Source organism: Python bivittatus, unplaced genomic scaffold, assembly GCF_059951505.1.
Source record: "Python bivittatus isolate LINGU-HERP-01145 unplaced genomic scaffold, Pbiv_v1 ctg000020_np1212, whole genome shotgun sequence".
Classification (NCBI taxonomy): domain Eukaryota; kingdom Metazoa; phylum Chordata; class Lepidosauria; order Squamata; family Pythonidae; genus Python; species Python bivittatus.
Genome location: NW_028277030.1, coordinates 113220873 through 113244197, shown reverse-complemented (window position 1 = coordinate 113244197; position 23325 = coordinate 113220873). Strand labels below are relative to the sequence as shown.

Below are 23325 nucleotides of genomic sequence, written 5' to 3'. Positions count from 1 at the left end.
AAACTCCCAGATCACACTGACTTTCTTCTTGCAGCTGATTCATAGCTAACTCACAAAGGAAAACAACAGCATTAGAGTGGAATCCTATGCAGTTCTTCCCAAAAGTACATCCTATTGAATTCATTGGGGTTTAGTCTTTAATGCAAGGTTCCTCAACCTCAGCAACTTTAAGATGGGTGGACTTCAACTCCCAGAATTCCCCAGCCAGCTGGCTGGGGAATTCTGGGAGTTGAAGTCTACCCATCTTAAAGTTGCTGAGGTTGAGGAACCCTGCTTTAATGGATATCAAGAGTCAGATTTACTAAAGTCTGATTTTGCTGGACTGAAATTCTGAAGCTTCCCTTACACAGTATGATAGTGAGCAAAAGTAAAGTATGACAGGAAATCCTTTCTTTTAAAAAAAACATTTTTACTCCCAGACCTTTTAGCTATTTTTAACTGTTTTGAAATAAATGGGTACATTTTCCTTCTCTTCACTTGCCACCAATGGAAGTAGATCAATAGTTTTGTTGATATCTTTCAGATATTTTTCAGATATTTTTGATTACCATTTCTGTACTCCCTACCGCTAGCCATCTTGCCTGAGACTATGGATAGCGCAATGGAGCAAGATGAAGGTTAGATGGGTTATGTATGTATGTATGTATGTATGTAGGTAGGTAGGTAGGTAGGTAGGTATGTAGGTATGCTTGTTTTTTTGTGTTTTTTCATACTTTTTCATTGTAAACCACCCAGGGTTGTTGTCAGGCAGCCTTTAAATTGTACAAATAAAGCATAAAATAAAATAAACAGCCAAGGAGCACAGACCTAGCTTGACTGAGACCGATAATGATCAGAATGAAAAACAAACAACTGCTGTTCAATCAGCCAGCCAATCAACACAAACCAACTGATTTAGGCAGGAGTGCTTTGAGAAGGTTTAAATACTATTTAAGAGTAACAGGGAACATGATATCCTTGTCACTACAGCATTGTAAAGCAAGAAGCACCACCTCCTGCCTCTGCATTTATTGAAAGTAAGGCCCTGCCTTTTTAAAGCCAGCTCTGGCCTTCTACTGGTGCCAGTTTCAGGGTATAGAAAGGCATATTCAACTTTAGCAATCTATGAGCGCCTGCAGCTGCTAAGAACCCCTTACCGGTCTGAAGAGGACCACATTTCTCCGCTGAGGCAACATTCTTCCAACCTACTTACTAGGGGGTGAAACACCACTGGATAGAGTGAGACTTACTGCTTGGTAGAACATGCACAAGACTGCACTGCTAGTTTTCCTGATATAAATACTGTGCAGAAGTCCTGCATCATGGGTGCAGAAGTATATCAAAAGCAAAATCTATCAAGGATGATCAGTTAAGGGCATGAGTGATGAAGAGCATTTAGGAACCCCCAGTGCAAATGCTCAAACAATTCAGCAAATACAATGAAAATACAATTAGCTTTAAAATTTGGAAAAATGGAAACTCGCAATTCATGTACTGTAATAGCCTTTTTTTTTAAAGTGGTTTTTTAAAGGCTTTAAACTGGGGTTTTTTAAGGCATTAGAATCATTTAAAAAAACCAAGGCAAGCTGTATATACACAGGAAAATATGCTGTATGGTATTAAGAAATAAAGAAGGGAAGATTATTTGGAATGGCACTTCCAGGAAAATATCCAAGTCAAACGCGGATAAACTGTAAAGGCATCTGATGTAGCGCTAGAACAAGGACGCTAAAATGAGAAGAGTTTTCAGCTGCCCCCTTACATCCTAAAAGGCCTGGGGAACCCAGAAAGACTGGGGCTGGGGCTGGGGCTGCTAAATCAAGCAGAGACAGGTCTATATAAAGGGGAGCTGCATTTCTACCACACGGCACAGGCTTCCTCTGGATCCCCAAACCATTAGGAGAAGCATGCAGGGAGAACAGATCTGAGATCCTCCCCTTGGCAATTATTCTTGTATTTGGATATTTTATTTTATGTTTTCATTCATTCAGTTTGCATAGCCTCCCATCTCACATTTGTGACTCTGGGCGGCTCACACAATTAAAAACAACCCAATAACACAACCAATAAACAAAATCCAAAAATCAGTAAAAACACAATAACAATAACCCCTTCGTTCCCCCATTAAACTCTCCAAATGTAATAACTACCTTGGAAGAATGCAGGTTTGTGTACTTCTTCACTAAGATTTGCTTCAACTTAATAGCTGTGCCACTCTTTCCCATAAACCTGTTGTTCTCCCATATACAGTGGTACCTCGAGTTACGAACGCCTCTGTTAACGAACTTTTCGGATTACGACCAGCTCCGGCCGCAAAAATTTACCTCAGTTTGCGAACTCCGCCTCGGGGTACGAACAGGATATGCGGCCATTTTCCCTCCTGTGACATGGTCCGCGGCCATTTTTCTGCCCCTGACACGTGGTCTGCGGCCATTTTTCCGCCCCTGATATGTGGTCCGCAGCCATTTTCCGCCCCTGACACGTGGTCCGTGGCCATTTTTCCGCCCCTGACACGTGGTCCGCGGCCATTTTCCGCCCCTGACACGTGGTCCACGGCCATTTTCCCACCCCTGACACGTGGTCCGTGGCCATTTTTCCGCCCCTGACACATGGTCCGTGGCCATTTTTCCGCCCCTGACACGTGGTCTGCGGCCATTTTCCGCCCCTGACACGTGGTTGTAGGGAGGGGGACTCTCCCTCCAAGCAATAGCCGCCTCCCTGTCCTCCACGCCAGAACGGATTAACGGTAATTACATTGAACCTTATGGGGAAATTTGCTTCGGGTTGCGACCAATTCGGGGTGCGACCAGAGTCACAGAATGAATTAAGTTTGTAAACCGAGGTTCCACTGTACTTCTTGCACACTAGATATGCACAGACAACAGGACTGGGAGAAAATAAGGGGGAGGAGAGAGGCCACTTCCTTTGATCCAATATCTTTGGATACCAAGGTTGCATGCAGACATACATAGAAATATCAAAGCATTTAACAAGCAACAATGGAATACACTGCCATGGAAAGTGAGAGATTTTCCTTCATGAGGAGTTTTTAAGCAAACTCAGGATGCTAAATTAAGACCCTTCAATGCCACACCATTTTCACTTCCCAAATCATCAGAGGCAGTTTCAAGCCGACTTGCAATTGTTCTCACTACTGCCGAAGCCAGAAAGCAACAAAGACCAAACACTCACAAGCTCTGCCCCCTGGTGCTGTGGGTCCTGCTGCTAAACAAGTCTGTCAAGTCCGTCCATAGAAAAGAGAAATGCATACATTTGTTTGGCCACATGAAAGGAATCTGGTCAGGGCTGCTGCAGGGCTGGCCAGCCACCTTTCCCAGAAGAGGATCCTGGACCTGCAAGGGAACATGAGCAGCAGCTCCCTCCCAGAGGAATTGGGCTGCCACAGGCTTCACTGGGTTGCAGAGTTTCAAAGAGTTTTGAAAGAAAATACTAGCTTTGTTGCAAGTTCAGCTCCATCGTGGTACAGCTAGAAATATATGGAAGTCGATAATCACTGCAGAAAACCGTGCCTTGAAGCACTGGAAGAAATGCCTCCCAAACCTTATATGCTGTGCAATATAGTCACACTTAAAAACAATCTTAAAGCTATATCCCAAAATACAATAATCAGGTTTTCACAAAACTTGAGGTGCTTGTCATAAAAAAAAATGGAAGAGGGAAAAACAGACAGAGTGCTAGGAAGCAGAAGCAGTCCCTGTCTTTGACTACGGATTGTCATGTGTACGATCCCTTTGGTTCTGAGCCCTCTTCTTCATTCCCTATGGTCACCAACAAAGTCTCTATTGCAATAGGGACCAGACATCTACCTGGTTAAAAATGAATTGAATTTAAAATACTTCATATTCCAGCACTTCCACTACACAAGGTTTCCTATTGCGTGGAATGCACAGTGGAAACACACAGAGTGTACCCTGCTCAGTTGAAAATTGCTCCCATAAGCCTGCAGTTCATGGCTTTTTAACATCAACATTAATTCCTGATGGTTGGTAGACCCCAGGGCAACAGTAGATGTGGTGCATGCTGCTATAAGGATTTGTGTTCATGCAACATGATGGCCAAAATGAAGAGAGTGGAGGGTCTTCTCATTCCTTCAGGTTTCTCAGGAGCGAGCTTTACCTTGGCAAGGGACCAAGGAGGGCTTCATGTCTGGGAATCAACCCAAAGTTTAAAGAGCAATGCAGCAAGGGACAGATTTTCTCATGGTTCCTCAACACTTCGCTCAGATGTTTTACTTCATCTGTCAGCTTTCCAATCTCTCTTTTTAGAGAAGTATTCTCTTGTTCAAGGCACTCATATTCCTGAAATAATTGATAAAAATAAACAAATCAAGCATGCAAACAAGCAATCCATGATCCATGAAAGTAGATTTTTCCAAAACTACTTCTCTTCATGAAGTGTTTAAATTCTCAAAAAGGAAATAAAGAAACACAAGAAAAAAGAAAATGAAAAAAAATGATACAATTATCTGAAAAATCTACTTCCTTTGAAAGATACATAGAGCCTAATTTACTTTCTTTCCACTCTGGTTTAGTTGAGCGAGTAAGACATTTTTGTTCCACCAGGCTTTTTGTGTATTTCTATTTTACCTACTTAAAGTATAGTTTATCTGTATTGTTCTATTTAAATTATTTCTAAATCAAATTACCATTAAACTAATCCCTAAGTGGCAGTGTACCAAGCAGAATAGAGCAAATCTTACAGCAAATCATTTTTTTCCAATAAAACCATTACTCTTAACATCATCTGTATAATAAATATTAATAAAAACAACAGAACTCCCCTATCAGGGGAAGACCTGAGCAAAGACAAATGTCTTTAACTGTCCTCGAAAGTGGAATGTGTGGTTGGGACTGCACAGTCCAAAAGGGATGAGTCTAGCTGGGAAAGTTTCTTTATTGATCAGCACCTGGAGAATGGGCTGCCATCAAGGAGATCTCTCTTCATGACCTTTAACATCCCACAAAAGGGTTAGCTTTGGCTGTTCTTTTCAACTGCACTTACATTTTATCACTGTAAACAAGGAGTGCAAAATCTGAGACTCCAGATCTCATATTGCTTGCTCCCTCCCCCCATTCAGCTGTAAAAATTGCCATCCAGTTGTAATTTTTAATTCAATCATGGTGGAAATCACAAAATATATGGGGAGCGATTATACAGTTCTTAATTAAACTAACTTGCTTTTAATTACATTTAAACATAGATTAAATTAAATCAAGTTTTGCTTTTGTTTTGTTCTCTATCTTTGGCGGGGAGCTCTTGGCCATTGGATTAAAACATTGTGGTGCGCCCTGATGTAAACCGCCAAGGGCAATTTTAAAACTCTTTTAAAACTCAAGCTGTAAAACTCAGGAATGGGTGATTTTGTGAGAAATGCCAAATGGATATTTGATATTCTCAGACCAAAACATTTGTGAATCCAGTCATGAAGGAGGCTCTAAGGAGGCTGCCGACGCATCATTAAAAAAGAAATGCAGCACAAAAGAAAAGAGGACATAGATTTTTTTTCTTTTCAATTGAAAAGAAAGCATGCACCAATTTACATATAGATATGGATACTCAAATGACAGTACTTTAAAGAAACAAGGGAAAGATTGTAGCCCATCATCTTCAGAGAAAGGAGTATTTCTGTGAAAATTATCTCTTGGCCATCAAATGTGGGTTTACTTCAATGTTTGGCTGATGGGGGGCTACAGATCAGGGAAAGCAGAAGGTAAATCTACTGGTGGAACACTGAATACTGAAGCCCTTGGATCAGCAAGAATTCCTGATCCCCAGTTCTTTAAGAATAACAGCAACTAGATGTCTCTCTCCCTTCTCACAAATTATTCTGATGAAACGAAACAAATGTGGGGCTAACTCAGAAAGGATATATGTGTTTCCAAACTGACAGCCCCTAGTGCTGCCCAAGGGTATCATGCTGTTATTCTTCCTTTCCCTAACTTTTTTTCTTTCCTGATAAGCAAAAATATGGATGAACTGGAAGGAAAAGAGAGAATTCCAAATCACAGATGTGGATTCACACACCTTGCTAAACCATGATCTACTTAGGCCTGGTTTATAGCAAGTGAGTGTAACTTGTCAGGCCAAGGCTGCAGACATCTTTGAGAGACACTTGGGGACCACCTTCAGAAGCAGGTGGGGCTGGATGAAAAAACTGGTCAGAGCCACTGAACACTGTCTTCAGTTTTTAATCATTCCAAACATGCATATGTGAACATGCACACACAGATGCATATACTTGGGGATTGAGGGTACTGGGGAAGTAGGACAGCAGAAGCAGAAATGTAGCTTAGAGCTTTTGGAGCAGCAGCAAGTTGGTGGTCTGGAAGAAAGCCAGTGAGACATTACAGGCCATGCCTGGAAACCTGCCAGGCCATCATGATCTGGAGTTGTTCACCTACAGTTTACTGAGTAATCCACAAGTGGTCGAATTTGCTCAATCTCCTGATCCATAAAGGGTGGATTACAAATCACAGTGGGAGGATCTGCATGCCATGGCAAGCCAAAGCCAATCACACCAAAACCTGTCTATTTTCATTTGGAAATGCCTAAAAAGGACCCAGTGATCTGATGACCAAAGCCCCCTCAGAGCTCCATTGAATGAGCTCAGGGCTCTTGCATGGGAAGGGCAGGCCTTTGGTACCAGACTTCTGGCGAAAAGAGAAGTTGCTCCTACAAACATCAAATCTCTCTGTGCCTGTCTTTGCTGCCAACTTCAACCGAAGCATGAATGAGAAACTATTTTTGAACCCCAACAAAATAAAGAAAGCGAGACTCAGAAAAGAATTGCTTTACAAGGCAAATGTACAGCAAGTGGGTAGTTTCTCCCTTGATTTGAATGTGGCTAAAAAAGAAATGTACCAATGTCCTTAACAAAAAAGAAAACAACAAAAGTCATAGTGCTCAGCCACTGTGACCAATATATTCATTAACTGCCTTATGGAGTCCACGAATAGATGAATAATGTGCTTTCTTCCACAGAAAGGACATGTTGGACTCTGGTCCTCCACCCTTGTTCATCATTTTACTCAGTTATATTCATGATTGCTCATATGAAAGCTCTGAAGCACTGATAACAGTCTCAGTCTTGGTCAACACCCTTGCTATTCTACATTCTATTCTTCGGAAGCCAGCTTATAATCATCAATTGTTCAATTGGGAAGGAGAGCATGAAAAAATACTGCAATGTATCTTAAAGAAAAACAAGAGAGGGGAGAGAAAGACTATTTTTTTAAAAAATCATAATATTACAAATTGCCTCCCCTGCCCAGTTGTCTGCCTATCAGTTATAATGAGACTGTTTGGAAGAGATACCTGGGCAAAATAAGATATAGGTCCTAAAATATATAAATTCTAATATCCTGATTCTGTTTGCATAGTTTAGGCTGCTATCCTGAAAATGCCAGGCTGGTCTGGGGCAAAATATTAAGCTGTATGAAGCAGAGGATAAAAAGGCACCCACACTCTTCATTCCAAGTCCATAAGCCCTGGGTTGGCAACTGACTTCAATACACTGGTGACAAGATAGTGGGCTCATTCACACATTCTCCTTGCCCCAGTGCCCAAATGGCCTGCTAACTGTTTGCTGAGGACATGTCTGCACAATGGAGCTTCCATCACAGTGCCACCCTGCTGCTGATGCAGGCTGAAATTGGATCAAGGTGATCCAGCAGGAACATTGTGTTTTCCTTTGGGAAATGAAACAAGCTTTTCTCTATGCAAACATTCAGTATTATGTGGAGGAGGAACCGGAGATGACCTGCAGGGCTCCATTTGGTCTGCTCTAAGACTGCCCCCTCCCCTCCGGCTGCAGGGCTCTGTGCCTCCATGACCATTTCTACTCTGGATGTCAGAACAAACAGGACCTTCTCCAAAAATCAACTTTTTTATTCGGTCAGGGGAATATCAATCTCATGGAATATCTTGTTTGTCCTAGCTCTGGGCTCCATGCTTCTGCCCTTCCTACCTCCTCTCCTTGGAACAGCAGTGCCACCACTCTTCTCCAGACAAGTGCTCCAATCCATAAGGCATGTCACCTGCTAGATCCCAGGCAGACCAAGTGCCTGGAGCTGCCTGAATACCATGAGCTGTTGACCAAGGCCCTGGGGGCCAGAAAAGAACAGAGCAGTGGTGTTGACTCTGGCTGCAATAGTGCCAGTGCAGATTGAGAAATGGAGAGGTAGCATTTCCAGACAGCTTCTGTAGAGGAGGACTGCTGCTGCCAATCCCTGGTAAAATTGCTGCCTCAGGAAGGAGGCTGGCCATGAGGGCAGCAGCACTACTGACCTCATTCCTGAAATATGGTAAAGAAAACAACAACACCCTGATGTGATTTGGAACCAATGCACCTTCTCTTATCTTGAGGATAGAACAAAAGCATGTTGCTGGGGTGTGGAGAAGAGTCTAATGCTTAACATTCTACCTGAGGGCAGGGGCTGGTCTAAGGGCTAGGCTGTATGGAAGATACAGGTATGTCCTCCAACAACTTGCCACTCTTCCCTCCTCTGCTTTCTACTGTTTGGTGCCTCTGTCTAACAGTAGGGTTGACCTGTGTCTAAGGAGTATTATCTCCTGCAGAAACACTCATAGGATTGTGCTCTTAGAGCAGAGCTTTGTTTTGAGGGTTTCTGTATATAGAGGCCTATAGAGCTTGCCAGATGGGCCCTAAATGTAGATATGCAGCAGTCTTTCTCAAATTCAAGAGGAAGGAAAAATCAGGAAGTGCCCACTTAGCTAGTTGCTTCTGAATAACATAAACCCATGGAATATCTGAATCAATGGATCAGTAATGGTGGACAGGAGAGAGTCGTTGATTTTGCCCTGCAAACTGAGTTTCTGGCGACACAGGATGAGTAGGTCCCCAACTCAGTTTACAGAGGCCAAGCTAATGAATCCCAACATAAATGAATCCATACCCTAAAACATTCCTCAGAAGACTCTGCAGCACATTGGCAGATGTGAAGGGCAGAAAGGAAGGAGAACACTGGTCCAGGAGGGGACAGAAAAATCCTATGAGATTATTGAGAGAGGAAGAAGGCAGCAGAAAAGGAAACAAAAACCAGCAAAGAGATGGATCATGTTCATGAATCATGTAATTGAAATACAATGGTTCTTTGAAATCAGCAGAAGATCCCTATAACAGAAGATGACTAGGACAAAACCTGGAAATATCTGCATTCATAGCTGCAGCTCCACTTTTTGAGTTGTGGTTCCCAGGTGATATTGTTAAATACTGTTGGCATTAATGCAGGGACTTGCATTAGGTAACCATGTGTACCTAATATGGCAGTCTAGGTACTGATGCTCAACTATTTGGCCCTGTCCTCATAGTCTACTGCTTTCTGAGCACAAATAGTCCCTTACTTACAAACGGGTTACGTTCTGAGAGGCTGTTCGTAAGTGCAACAAGCAAAAAAAACATGCGCAGTTCACACCTTTCATAAGTGGCAGCATTGACATAGGCACTTGCGACGATGGCGTAGGTGTTTGTGGAGATGGCATAGGCTCATCCTCTACTTTTTTCCACCTTCCTGAAAAAGTGGTCCAGTGAACTTTGGGTGGTAGTCTTCCTCTTCTCCTCATAAATGACACTGTAGCACTGGATTGCATCATGGACAGCTGCAGACACCTTGGTGAAGTGCTTCACGTTAGGGTCCTGCATATCTCAAACAATGATAGCACTTTCTCAATTAAGCTGAACCCCTCCACCATCAGCTTGGGCTGGAACCACTTTGGTGGTTCAATCTCTTCCTCTTCCTCCTCCTCCTCCTGTTTTCGCTGCTCCTCCAACTCCATGAGGTCTTCATTGGAAAGGTCCTCTGTCTGTGAAGCTAGCAGCTCATGAAAGTCCCCCTCCTCCAGGTCAAGCTGAAGCTCCTTGCTGAGGGCAACCAAGTTGCTGATAACAGCCTGCGACTCCCTTTCTGCCACCTCAAGCTCACGAGTGTCTTGAACGAACTGAGGGCACAGACATTTACATACCCAGTTCATGTTCGCAGGGGTAATCTCACACCAGGCTGCATTGATGTTCTTGATGGCCTTGTAGATGTCATAGGACTTCCAAAACTAGCACTAGGTCATCTGTGAGTCCACTTTGGTTGCCTGGGCTGCCTGCCTAAACATGGGCCGAAGATAGTATTTTTTGAAGGTTGCTATCACTCCCTGGTCCATTGGCTACAGGAGGGAGATGGTGTTGAGAGGCAGACACACAACCTTCATGTTCAGATGGAAATTGTCCAAGTAAGGAGGATGACCTGGGGCATTATCCAATATCAGCAGAATCCTGAACTCAATATTTCTCGTGTGGCAGTACCTCTCCACTTCCAGGATGAAATGGTGGAAAAACCAGTCCTCAAAGATGACAAAGGTGACCCAAGCTTTCTTGTTAGCCTTCCACACAACAGGAAGTGAGCTTTTTGAGATGTTCTTGAGAGCTTGTGGGTTCTCAGAGTGGTAGACTAGCAGCAGTTTTAGGCTCAGGTTACCAGAAGCATTGCCACCTAGCAGCAGAGTTAGCCTATCCTCGGCAGCTGATGTACGTTCTATCTGGCATTTTCTTCCAATAAAGCCCCGTTTCATCCACACTGAATATTTGCTAGGGCAAATAACCATTTTCCTCAATGATCTCCTTGAGGGTTTCCAGGAACTCCTTGGTTGCAGCCTCGTCTGCACTTGCTGCCTCACCACTGACTTTCACATTATGAAGATTCATACGAGCCTTAAAGTGGTGGAACCACCCATGGCTTGCAGCAAACACTCTTCAGCAGCACCTTCACCAGCCTTCTGTTGTAAGTCATGGAATAAGCTCTTAGCCTTCTCCTGGATCATTAGGCTAAGCGGCACATGTTGCTGATGCTGCTCTTCAATCCACATACTGAGCAGCACCTCCATCTCTTCCATTACTTTTCCTCTCCTCTTGCATATTATTGTGGATTGCATAGGCACTGAACTTTTCACATGTTCCATGATCTTGTCTTTGTTCTTAATGATCGTTCAAATAGTGGAACAATTCATGCCGTAGGAACGTACCACATTCGCCATCTTCTCTCCCCTCCCATTTTCTTCAATATCTCCATCTTCGTGAGCATCGTAATGGATTGCTGCTTCTTCATGCTACCCCCCTCCCCTTCAGGACTCTTGCACTTAATTGCAGACGTTTGCAGTTAAGCAATTTGTGGTCGCCACACACCAAGCACAACCGACCATGCGAGAAGTCAGGACCGGAAGTCAGCACTGGAAGTCAGGAGATGGCAGGAAAGGGTTAGTTTTTGGCACACTTTCTCCTGCCTTCTGGCCCAACTTCTGGGTCCACCTTCTGGGTCCATCTTGTTCGTATCAGCCGAAGTTCGCAACTTGAAAGTTCATATGTACGAGACCTTCTGCATGTAGGCAGGGGCAGGGGGAGAGTCCTGGGTTTTAGCTATAAAGTCCAGTCCCAAGCACACAATGAATGGACTATCTCCTTAAGAACAAAAGATCTACTGAATCTGCTATTGAATCAGGAATTTTACATCTAGAGCTTTTAAGTACCTGAAAGTCCCTACTCATGCTCTTCTCACGCCAGGAATACATGGCATAAGCGCCAACGTAATGTAGTGGGTAAGATGTTGGACTAGGACTGGGGAAATCCAGACTCTAGCCCATCCTCATCCATGAAGCTTCCCTGCCTTTATTCTACAGAGTTATTAAATGTAGGACAGCCCTTTCTCCTTAGCATCTGGTTGTCTGAATAAAGCCTTTAACTGTATAGGTCAAAACTGTATAGTTTTGAAGAAAAAGATGAGCAAAAGGAGACCCAATGGGGGTTTATAAAACCATGAACAATGTGGAGAGAAAGTAGAGAGAGAAAACAACTCAATCCTGATTCAGAGCACGACAAATCTGTCATTTCCTGAAATTGATAAGCTGCAGGTAAAGCCAGACAAACCTGTCCTTTTTAATGAGCTATATCCAGTTGAATTCAGTGCCATAAGTGTTTGTGACAGACAGTAGCTTAAGCATATTCAAAAAAGTATTGATGGAGGAACAGCATCTAAGTATGGGAATGTTCTGTGGTCAGAAGCAGCATACCGCCAATCACAGCATGTTGTATGCAAGATGGTGATCCCCTTGGTAGTCTCTGCTTAAGCATCTGTCTAGCTCAGCCTTTCCCAGACTGGGTCACCAGATGTTGATGTAGGCACTGTAGCATGATCCATCTAGAGAATGCTCACTTGGAAAGGCTGCCTTTATGAATAAAACTTGATCACGCAAATTTAGATCGGTGCTCAGTTTTTAACTGAGGATGACATTTCCTACACCTGAGAAAGGGGTGTTGGTCCATAAAAGCTTATTACACCAAAAGGATCTGTGTGAAGGTAAATCTCTCTCTCTCTCAGGATGGCAACTGAAGCCCCACCATTTTTATGTGTGTTGCATATGTGTCACACATAAAAGAGGTGGACCTTCAAACACCCTCTGTGTCTTGTCTTTCTTACTCCTCCCCCCACTGTGGATGCCCCTGAATTAAGCAACTAACAATCTGTTAATTCTTAAGGTGACCCAGGACTTGTTTGTGTTTGATAGTGACACTAATTGCTGATCAAGAGGAGGCCAGTGCATCAGTCACCTCATGGAGTTTATCTGCTTTCTGGGTTTGTTTCTTTCGGCTCCTCTGGGCAGCGACTCTGTTCTTCTCTCTCCGTCTTACTCTTCTTTCATCATCATCATGACTCTGGTCAATAAAATCAGAAGATGCTTGGTTAGTTAATGATTTAGTTCTCTTTCTTTTTTTTCAAAAAATCCCTTAACATCCAGAAAGTCAAGGAAGCTATACATTGACAAACACACCACAGAAAGCCATGCGAGCCCTGGTCACATTCTCCAAGAGTGGCAGATATTGATATTTACATTATATCAACTGAAAAAGTAACTTACACATCATCTTGTGGGTATATTAATGCAAAGACTTGGCACAAGAACTCTTGTAGTTGCACTGTGGTTCAGGTTTTGAGCATTTTGAGTGAAAGATAGCTAACCCACAATGATAGTTTGTAGGGTTTCCTAGGAAGAGGAAGTGAGCGAGCCAGACTCTGCTGTCTTTTTCCTGGGAAATTGGACTGGTTATTTTAATAAGTAAAACAGAAGGAAGGAAGTGAAATCATCAAGATTTTGAAATGCACTGATCACACCTGGATCCTATCTTTCTTCCAAGAAATACTAGCAAATACGCCCAAGGTCTTTTATTTTATTCTCTTGTGAGGTAACATAAGGCCAGGCTGAGTTAGTGGTGCTGCCACAACACAGTAGGCATAATCAACTCAGTTAAAGACCCACTGGCTGCATTTGCCCAACATGTTACATTTATTAATGTTATGCAGCTTAGCGTGCTGTGTGATCTGAGTCCATTTGCTTAGAAAATAGGCTAATTCAATTCAGATTGTGTCATGTGAATGCAACCAATGCCTTTCTACCAGCTACCTGTGAGGTTCAGACTATTTCACTCTAGAATCCTTAATTCATTCATTAGATTTATACCCTGCCTTTCCTCCAGGAGCCCAAGGCACTGTACATAGTACCTTCCCCATTCAGAAGTTCATATTGCCAGACATTGCCAATATACCAATATATTCTCCTTTTATTCATTTATTTATTTATGTATTTTATTTATTTATTAAATTTATATGCCGTCCATCTCCCCTAGAGGGTGACTCTGGGTGGCTCACAATTAAAATCAAACAGTTAAAAACAGTAAACAATATAAATATCCATTAAATTAGCTAAAAAAATCATACTATATGAAAAGACTATATACATAAAGAGTTTTCCTCACTCTTAAACTGAATTTGTTATTTTATGCTGTTTTGTACTGTTTTAATCTAAATTTATGTTTTGAATTTTAATTATTGATGGGAAATCAGTTCAAGATTTGTAATAATTGGAAAATATGTACAAATAACTCTCTGTTAATTTCTCCCCAGAGGGAAAATCCATTGAAATACAGATAGTCCTCATTTAGCGACACAACTGGGACTGGCAACTTGGTCATTGAGTGAAGTGGTTGCTAAGTGATACCGTGACTGTGCTTATGATCTTACTTCAGCTTTCCTTTGCTTTACAGATCTGTGAAGGTCATAAATGTGAGGATTGGTCACAAAGTTACTTTTTAATCACCATTGTAACTGCAAACAGTTGCTAAATGAGGCAGTTGCTAAGCAAGGACTACCTGCAACAAAATAGCTCCATAATGCTTTTTGTTGATAGTTCTAGGAGCTGTCATGTAGAAGCACTTGAAGGTTGCAGACCAGTACACCTGGAAAATATGAAATTACTTTTGAGTAGAGAGGCCCTGTCTACAAAAAATAGTTGTTCAAATCACTCTGGATTTAGTTGCAGAGAAAGTGCATAACCCAGCATTGTGCAACACCCTTTGCTGATCAATGTTAAATTCTCACTAGAAATAGCTATTAATATGCACTACAGACACAAGTTCCACATGCACAATCCTTGTAGACATATCCTCAGAGAAGGTGACACAGATGTACATACCATTTTGAATCACAAGAAAATGATGTTCAGTGGGTATGTTGTAGGGTTAGAGACATCGGGCCCAAATTTGGGTAACTGGTGTGCAAAATATTCCATGTATGAATCATTTGATGCATGGAATAGCCAGGTTTGAGTGGAGCATGCCTAGATGAAACACACGTATTTGGTCCAGATGCAGGACTGAAATATGCAATTTCAAGACAGAAGTATTGGGTGAGAGGGCAAGAAAAAAACCAAGGACATATCCCTGATCTTCCCAGTCTCTTCCTTGTCCTCTCTACCTCCCCTTAGCGGCCACTGCTGATAGACTCCAAGCAAAGCAGATCCAATTGCCTTCTGCCCCATTTCTTTCTAAAGAGAGGTAGGGAGCGGAAGGTAATGGGAAGATCACCAGGCAGATTAGCGATGCCAGGAGGGGTGGGATTGAAACATTCAGGCATTTCAATTGGGATAGGTAGAGAGAATAGTTAAGTTGGTTAACTGGGAAGGAAGGAAGGAAGGAAGGAAGGAAGGAAGGAAGGAAGGAAGGAAGGAAGGAAGGAAGGAAGATGCCATTTTGCCGCGCAATTTCTAAAGTGTGATCCCAGGAGCTCTTGGAGCAACAAATTTTAGGAAAATCGGGCTCAGAAAGAGTATGGCATAATTAAATCAAAAATCGTGAATCAAACACAAGATGTCTGAATCATATTTGGGGGAGCAACCCAGACAAACTGCGATATGTAGTGGGATTTCTGCTCTACTAAGATGGTAAATGTTTTGCATGTCCAAGGGGAAATCCCTCTTGGGTATGTTGAACATTCCCAATTTAACTCATGATTTTGCCCTGCTCAGCCATTCTTTCATCTCTCCCTGTTTCACTGCTTTTTTAAAGAAGCGTTTTTAGTATGAAAAAGAGTAGAGCCATAAAGTGACATCTAGGACATTTCAGTAAAACCAGATCACTTCAAGAGATCACAACCACCAGTTAGAAGAATAATTTTAATAAAATTTTAATAATTTTAAAACTCTTGCAGATAATATACGTTTTATATTTGTGACCAGTGAGATGGATGGATGAATAGATAGGTAGATACTATATGGTATAGTGGTATTTAAAATATACTGAATTGCATGCAATTCTAGTTTCAGAAGCAGGAATGTGTGTTTAGAATGTAGTTTGATAAGACTGGAGTTTTAATTAGCTATTGCTACATCCAATACAACAATATTCTTGTTTTATTTTATACTTTTGTTTTAATGTCTGAGAAATTCTATATAACTCACATGTTGACAGTTTACATGCCTGCTTTTATCATCTTGCCTACATCATATTTTGTGTCCTGTAAGAACAATGCCACTATTTCCATTTATATCTAAGCTGCTTGTGGAATCCAATTCAGAATATCCTGGGTTTTAAGAGCAGACTTGACAAGCATAGGCAGATACATTTTGATATTAAATCTAGCCTCAGTATAGGAGTAGATGATCTACAGATGCATTCCAGACACATCTCCATCATATTACTGTACGTGTCCTTCATGGAAAAAGCCACGAGGGACAGAGCTTTTCACAATGAGCAAGAAATACATATTTTTTTTTCCTGGAAGATTTATATCGATGAGTAAGAAATATTTTGACCTGTATTGACTTGATGTTTCAAAGAGTGAAAGAACTACAAAGTTCCATCAACTGCTGAATTCTATGGATCAGATTAAGGACAGCAACAACACAAGACAGAATCACAAAGTGACATGGAACAGTCAGATGGATGTCATTATCATCATCATCATCATCATCATCAAATGTATTTTGAAATTGGAGGGGGTTACTCATAAATTACTTAGTAAGGTATCTAATTTTCCAAAGGCGTTTGTTTATAGTTAGGCATTCGATAAAGTGTGAGCTGAACCGTAAAAGGTAGCTCCTAAAGAAATTATTGCTATCACAATTTATAGAGCCCCCTCCCAGCAAAATATCAAGGACAAAGAAAAGCAAAAGGAAATCATGGAAGTGAAAGAGAGGTGCAAAAACATTTTGGATTTTCCTCTCAGTTTTGACTGTTTGGCTCACAAAGGCAAATGGTTCAGTGTATGACATTTGTAGGTAAGATGGTATCTGTATATCTTTTATTCTATTCATTCTTGCTTTAAATGTGACAACTATTTCTCACGAATATATAGCAGGAATTGCACAAAAAGGTTTATTATTTGGGGTACATTATTTGGATTAGACAGGAAGGCAGGCAGGTAAGGATCTATGTTTTTCCATCTGAGAACCACATTATCTTCTGGGAGAAAGAAGATATACATAACATCCTATGCCTATCCTGTATTTGTAGATTTCATGAATAAATGCACCACCTCATAGGCAAGCAATTCGACTTAATGAATCTTTCAATAACCAGTAATTTTTGGGGGTGAGAATCTCCCTCAGACAAATTTTTACACCAGCACTGATGAAAACTTTTTTTGTATATTTATTTTTAAACTAACTCTTCTATATGACGTGTGCATTGGACAAGGAAGGCTGAACTGAAGGCTACTCTTCCTTGATTCACTCTTTGCAATGGGGGTTGCTATGGGAAAAATCACATTGCAATCAAGTATCTTTCAAAGAGCTGTGATGAGTAGAAGGTGGCTCAGAATCTATAGAGAGATCTGTTTTGCAGATTAGTGGGGATTCCTGACCAACGTGTATTTAATAAGAGAAAGAAGAAAACGATCCCTCCCCTGTAAAATATATGGCTGAAACAGGAGGGAAAATGCCAGTGGTGAATAAAACTTGTTATATTGTTATACTGGAAGGATGCTGATGTTCCAAACACATTATATGCTTGATATTGTTTAATTTTAAGTGTCTGCCTTTTGCTCCCAGCTCTAGTTAAGGATCTCAAGATTTGTATAAAGCATCATAATGGACCGCATGAGGCCTAGTCTGTTCTGAGAAAAGGTATAACCACAGGAGCACTGTTGGGAGATCTTGCTAGTATGAAGATCTTCCAGGCCCCTCTTTAGAACATGAATTCCTGACTTCACCTTTCATTTCCCCAGGCTTTTAACAATGTTCTGTCCTATTTTCAAAATGCATTGCTGCTGTTTAGATTCTAACACTGCTGGCAATTCCTCTTATTGGTTTTATTTTGACTTCATGCTCTAGATGTTAAATTTTAAACATCTATCATGTTGTACTGTTACATTATTATTTCAGGAGCTGCCCAGAAAATTAAAGCATAAGTCTATCACTCCACCTTCACAGCACCATCAGAAGCGGGTTGCTTCACCCTGAAAGACAGAACTAGTTCTGGTTTGTCCATCCAGCATCTGGAATAATAACTAAGATTTGATTCATTCAAGAAAACAACAGGATAATAGCCACCTCAAGTCCAGTAAGACATGTCAAGTATCAACAAGCCGCCTTGTTATGTCTGTGGTCTCCAGTGGCATGATAGCCACCTGGAGAGGTTGGTAATTGCTTCCACACAAGCGTCCTCAGAAATGCCCAAGACCCCACCCCAAAGCAAGAAGACATTACAAGTGATGCTGGCGATATCACAAGCATGGCCTTCCCAACCACGGCAGATGTAAGTAGTTGCCAGATGGTACATCTTGTACTCCACCAAACACTTGCTTTGAAGGTTTTAAACCATGTTCAACTGATGAAAAACCAATAGCTTTCAAAAAGCCATTTTTTTCCAGGAGAGCAATGGGTGGGAGTAGGGCAATGAAATTCTCCTAGGTCAGTTGGAGTTCTTACCCTTATCTTAAATATCTTAAATGACCTGAATCATCCTATACTCTGCAGTGCTCTGAGTCTCCCTGCCTTCTCATCCTTGGTCAAATCCCAGGGGAAGTATCAGGAAGAATCTCCTCCTAGGGAGGTTCTTCATATTATGGGCAGGGGCAGCCAAGAAGAAAACAGAGTGACAGAGCTGAGTATTGGTGGGAGGACGCTCACCAATATCCTCCTCCATTTCATATCACGTAAGTGTAAAAATGAGAGATAGTTTGGCTGGAACTGGGAGACCATGAGTTCTAATCCTGGCTAAGGTACACAAGCCAGCTGGGTGACTTTGGGGCAGTTACTCTCTTTCAGCCTTAGGAAGAAGGCAGTGGCAAACCACTTCCAAAAATTTTGCCAAGAAAACTGCAGGGATCTGCCCTTGTAATTGCCAGAAGTCAAGACTGATTCGAAAGCATACGTATACACAAATGTTGAAAAATGCCAAATCACATAAAAAAAAAAAATTCTGCAGCACCTCAAATAATAGGAGAGGAAAATTGGGAAATGCCTTTTGCATAAGAAAACTCTTGAGAAATGGGATTTCAGGCTGGGATCAACTACATATTACACTTAGATAAGTTTCCATGCCCTTTTGCGGGCACAACCCAAAACATGAAGATAGTACTGAACCATAACAATGTTCCATCTCGTATTATACTGATCCAATTCAGGGAGGACCATGGCAATTTAGAGAGTAAATAAATAATTAAACAAATCCTTATGGCAGTTGTGACTGGCACAGCCCAGATGGGGATGAGGCCCCCGGAAAGTCTTTCTGTGACCCCCTAATCCTACAGGAAGGTAAGAGAGTGTGAGAAAGTCAACCTCAAAGCTACCACTTGGGCTCATAGACAAACTGCTACGGGACACAGAAAAACTGGTGTACACAGTTCGGTAGCAGTAAACTTAATCAGTTACACTTATATCTGACCGTAACACTTCAGCCTGTACTGTACCATTTATTTACCTTTCAAGAGCTGAAATGCCACCTTTAAGCTTTTTCTTAGAGGAGTTGTTGTTCAGTACATAATCAGTCAAAAGATCTGATAAAGTTTATTATCATACCAATAGAAGCGATTTATTATTATTATCATTTAAACTGGCGGCATAAAGTACAGTAGGAGCCTCATTAAGGAAAAGGAAGATGGATCCCTGGTCCTGCTAGATTACTTTATTTCATCTTTGACTTCCTTCTACTAATCTGTCCCACTCCTGCCTTGCTCACTACATACAAGGACAAGGAACACCCATTTGTTACTGACGTTCTCGTGTTATAATTTTTCCTGCTCAGGAAAAAAAAAAGTCCCCACCTCCCATTTTTCTCTTTCAGTGCAAACCTGATAGCCTTGCAGTTTCAGTATATTCAATATAGTTAACAAGCTTGTTAACAACTTGCTACAAGTTAGAATATATGCTCGGTTCAACCACTACCTTCTCCCAACTGGCCTCTGAAAGACCCCTTACTGAACTCTGGAGACTCCTGCCAGTCAATGTACTTCAGTTTTCCTCAACCTTCAACTGGGGATGATGGGAACTTGAATCCAACACATCTACAGCGTGCCAGATTGAGTTGACTGGTACAGACAGTACTAAGCTAATCGGACGCACACTAATAACACAATGACTTTGTTCTTCACTGTTCAAATAGGGCCTGCCTTTTGGGGGATTTCAATGATTTCATTTGTTCAGATAACAGAGCTGGGGGGCTGACAGCATCTTGAGTAACCAGGAAGATTAAGGGCATCAAAACTCTGCTGGATCAGACAAAGCTGCTCTCTAGTCTGGAACCCCACAGAGGCCTACCAGAGGACAGAAGTCAGCCTGCAGGATCTGGGTATGTTAGTTTTGTCCCCTGCTCCATCCTACCTATGACAAGTAGGTGAAGGCTGGCCTGGCCACTCTCCACCTGTAAAATCCTGCTGGCAAATTTATATACATCAAGATCAGTAGCTGCTGTTGAGAGATGAATTTGTTCAAAGACCCCCCATTGCAGAATTTTAAATTCATTTCAAGCAGTGGGAAGTCCCGCCGGTTTCTCCCTTCTGTCTGACTAGAAGTTCCTACGTCCCTGGTTTCTCTGAATGAAGCAAATTCTGGTAATAAGGAGGGAAAGGGAAGAGAAGGGAAGGGGAAAGGTCGGGCATGCGGCGCGATCCATAATTTTACACACTTCTTCTATCTCCTTCTGTGGTTTCCTTCTCTCTGCTATCCGAAACCTAGAAAAAAGCCTTTTCCTCCGAGGGAAGGGCGCCGGCACTCCAGTCCTTTCGTGGTGCCACCGCGTGCGAGCGAGATCGGGCGTGTCCAAACGACAAGGATGAAAGAGTTGCCCCGCAAACGCAGAAAGTCGTGGACGTCGTGATCTGAACAGCGCGATTCCAGGGCACTTTCTGAACCGCAGAAGGAAGTTTTTTCGAGGCCGGGCGCGTCTGTCCAACTTTTCTACCCCCTCCTCCCCTGCCCTCCCCTCCGCGCCCCATCGCGCTTCGGTTTACCTGCAGGGTTCCTTCGGAAGAGGAACTTCGTTGCAAAATGCTTCCCGCAGCGGGGACCCCATGAGACATCCCGGCCGAAGAGAAAGGGGAGCTCGGTCAGGAGGCCAAAGGACGCCTCAGGTCCCGGAGAAACCAGCGCAGCGGCAGCAAGCGCCGGGGACGCGCGTGGGGGACTCGCTGCACTCGCCGCCGCCGCCGCCGCCTAAGCGGAAAGCCCAAGCAGGGGCATCCCGGGCGCGCGTGCTGCCCTCAGAGCTGCCTCCGTGCACCTGCTCGCCGCCGCCGCCGCCCGCCCGCCCGCTTCCCCACCCGCTCTTCTCTAGCGAGCGCCCGGCGGCCGGGAAAACCAGGAGCCGCTGCTGTCGCCCTGCCCGGCGCCGCGGATCTGCTCAGTTCAAGTTCATGGAAATCACGTGGCGCCCTTTGAAACTTCAGGAGGGAACTGGCTGCGAGACCGGGAGGCGGCCTTTGGCAGAGCCAGCCCGATGGGGAACTGAAAAGAGAGGGGCTTTTCCCTTCTTCCGTCCCGCTCGCGGGCTGTGGGTTTTGGGGTGGCTCTAGAGCCGGAATCCGCTCGGCTGATGATCGCGGCAGACCGAAAGCTTTCAGCTGAACGTGGGAGCTGTTCATTCTCTCAGCCATCCTTTTCCCTGATCAAAAGGACCGCGCTTGCAGGCGCATCTGGCGATCCAGGGTCTGTGCTGGTGGAGAACAGGAGGGCGTGCCTGGGAGCAAATCCGGAGGGAGCTGCTAGGGAATCGCCTCTGGCGTTTCCACCGTAAAGTAAAGGGGAGCCGTTGACAAACTTAATGAGTGTGCAAGTGGCAGGACGGCTGGGTTGTGCCATCTTTGAATCTCACCTTTTCACGAGAAGTACCAGTCAAGGCAGCAGTCTGCATTTGAAAGGACAAATGGTCATGCACAAAATAAACTGCACCCGCTATTAAACATTTATTTCAGCTAATAATTCAGCGTAAAACATTAAAAACGTTAATACTACTTCCACTTTTATTGTGAGATACCTTTACTTTTGTAGAAAACTGGACTGTAAATTAACCTTCTAAAATAGAAAATGAACTGGGAAGTGGATACTTTTGAATATTGCTTATCTCATTAGATGTATCCCCTCCTTTCCTTCAGCAGCTCAAGATGAAGTACCTATCACCCTCTACGGGATGAAGCTGAGTTGAGAGAGAGGGATTATTCAGCTGTGGAAACCATGAGCTTTGATCTCTGCAATTGTAGTCCATAATTAACCAATACACTGCATTTGCATTTTCTTTAGATGCACAGGCTTGCAGGTGAAATGTCTGATTGACAAAACATGCTTCCAAAGGTATGAAAACATGAACAAGTGACTTAAAGGAAAAAATAGAAAAAAAGCACTATCTTTGACTTGCTGCTCAACTGACCCTGGAGCCTTCAAAGCCTGCAGAGTCATTAGGCTGCTTGTGAACCAAGCATAAGAGCTACTGGATATCATAGAACCAGATGAAGGAATTGAAATTCTACATAGGAAATTGCCTTATCCAGTTAGGCTATTAGGTCATTTATTTCTGCAGTTTATGCTGATGTGCAACAGCTCTGCTGAGTTTCAAACAGGAATTTCTCACAACCCTAATTTGAGGGTATCAGAGACTGAACTGAGGAGCTTTTTCATATACCGTGAAAAGTGTTGTTCAAGTTGAGCTCAACTCCTGCTGATTTCATGGACACGTCCATGTAGTTTTCTTGGCAGAAATATGGCCTCCTTCAAGAAAGTGTTGACTTTCCAGTCCAGCCTACAGACCTGGTGTGCCTGATTCTGCTTAGGCTCTGTCCTTCCCAAACAGGATTGAGAAAAAAGGACCACTTCCACATTTACTTATAATAACTGAATTTTAAAATGTCACACTGTGTTTTGTAAAAGGCTTCTGCACTTATCCATAACCTTAAACCAGGAATACCATGAATATTAAAAAACAAACGGGTAAATTTTTACAATTAAGTTGCAACTGATTTTGAGAGTGGAAAGGGCTGTTCTCCATTGTCTTTTACAAAGTTGAAGTCTAGGTTCTATTCACCATGGATTAGCACTGAGATAGATTTTTATAGGATCCTTGATGGTTATGGCTCCATATTCTTAGTATCAAGCACCTTGGAGAGAACCTGCATATCTGAAGCTTCAACATCATGCACAGATAAAATTTTATCTGTGAAAGTGGTCAAGAGGCCATTAAAAACTAAATTCAGTTAGTAGGATATTGAAGTCTCATTAGTCAGTCAATGGAAACCAAACTCTGTACTGTTCTGTTCACCATCAAATCTCAACTTTTTTGCCTATCTTGAGCTCAGGGATGTACCATAACTATGAAGACCATATGCATATAAGGATTAAGCAACCAGTTTTATTATGTATCCATCTGAGAACCTGAGCTATATTAAGAAAACAACCAGACGCCTTCTGATGCAATGCCAGTTTATGGTCAAGTTAAAAATATAAAGTTGAATGTTGTGACATTTCAAGTGAAGAGATATTTTAAGCCTTAAAAAAAGTACTGACTTC

The 23325-nt window shown here is 42.5% G+C and overlaps 1 protein-coding gene across 1 annotated transcript; it reads right to left on the bottom strand.

Annotated features, from left to right (window-relative positions):
• Positions 1 to 258: 258 nt before the first annotated feature.
• On the bottom strand, positions 259 to 21149 carry BATF3 (basic leucine zipper ATF-like transcription factor 3). The gene is made up of 3 exons (XM_025165044.2): positions 20781 to 21149; positions 12608 to 12712; positions 259 to 4298 (listed from the first exon to the last, which is right to left on the bottom strand). Exons 1-3 carry the CDS (start codon positions 20847 to 20849, stop codon positions 4113 to 4115), a joined length of 360 nt encoding a protein of 119 aa, XP_025020812.1. The 5' UTR covers positions 20850 to 21149; the 3' UTR covers positions 259 to 4112.
• Between the last annotated feature and the right edge of the window lie 2176 nt (positions 21150 to 23325).

Bases quoted from the DNA above. Each gene is read 5' to 3' on its own strand.
- BATF3 (XM_025165044.2), bottom strand. From the start codon at position 20,849: ATGTCTCATGGGGTCCCCGCTGCGGGAAGCATTTTGCAACGAAGTTCC. The intron at 12,713-20,780 runs GTAAACCGAAGC...TTTATTGACCAG, and splicing joins CTTCCGAAGGAACCCTGCAG to AGTCATGATGATGATGAAAG. The intron at 4,299-12,607 runs GTGACTGATGCA...CAATTATTTCAG, and splicing joins AAGCAGATAAACTCCATGAG to GAATATGAGTGCCTTGAACA.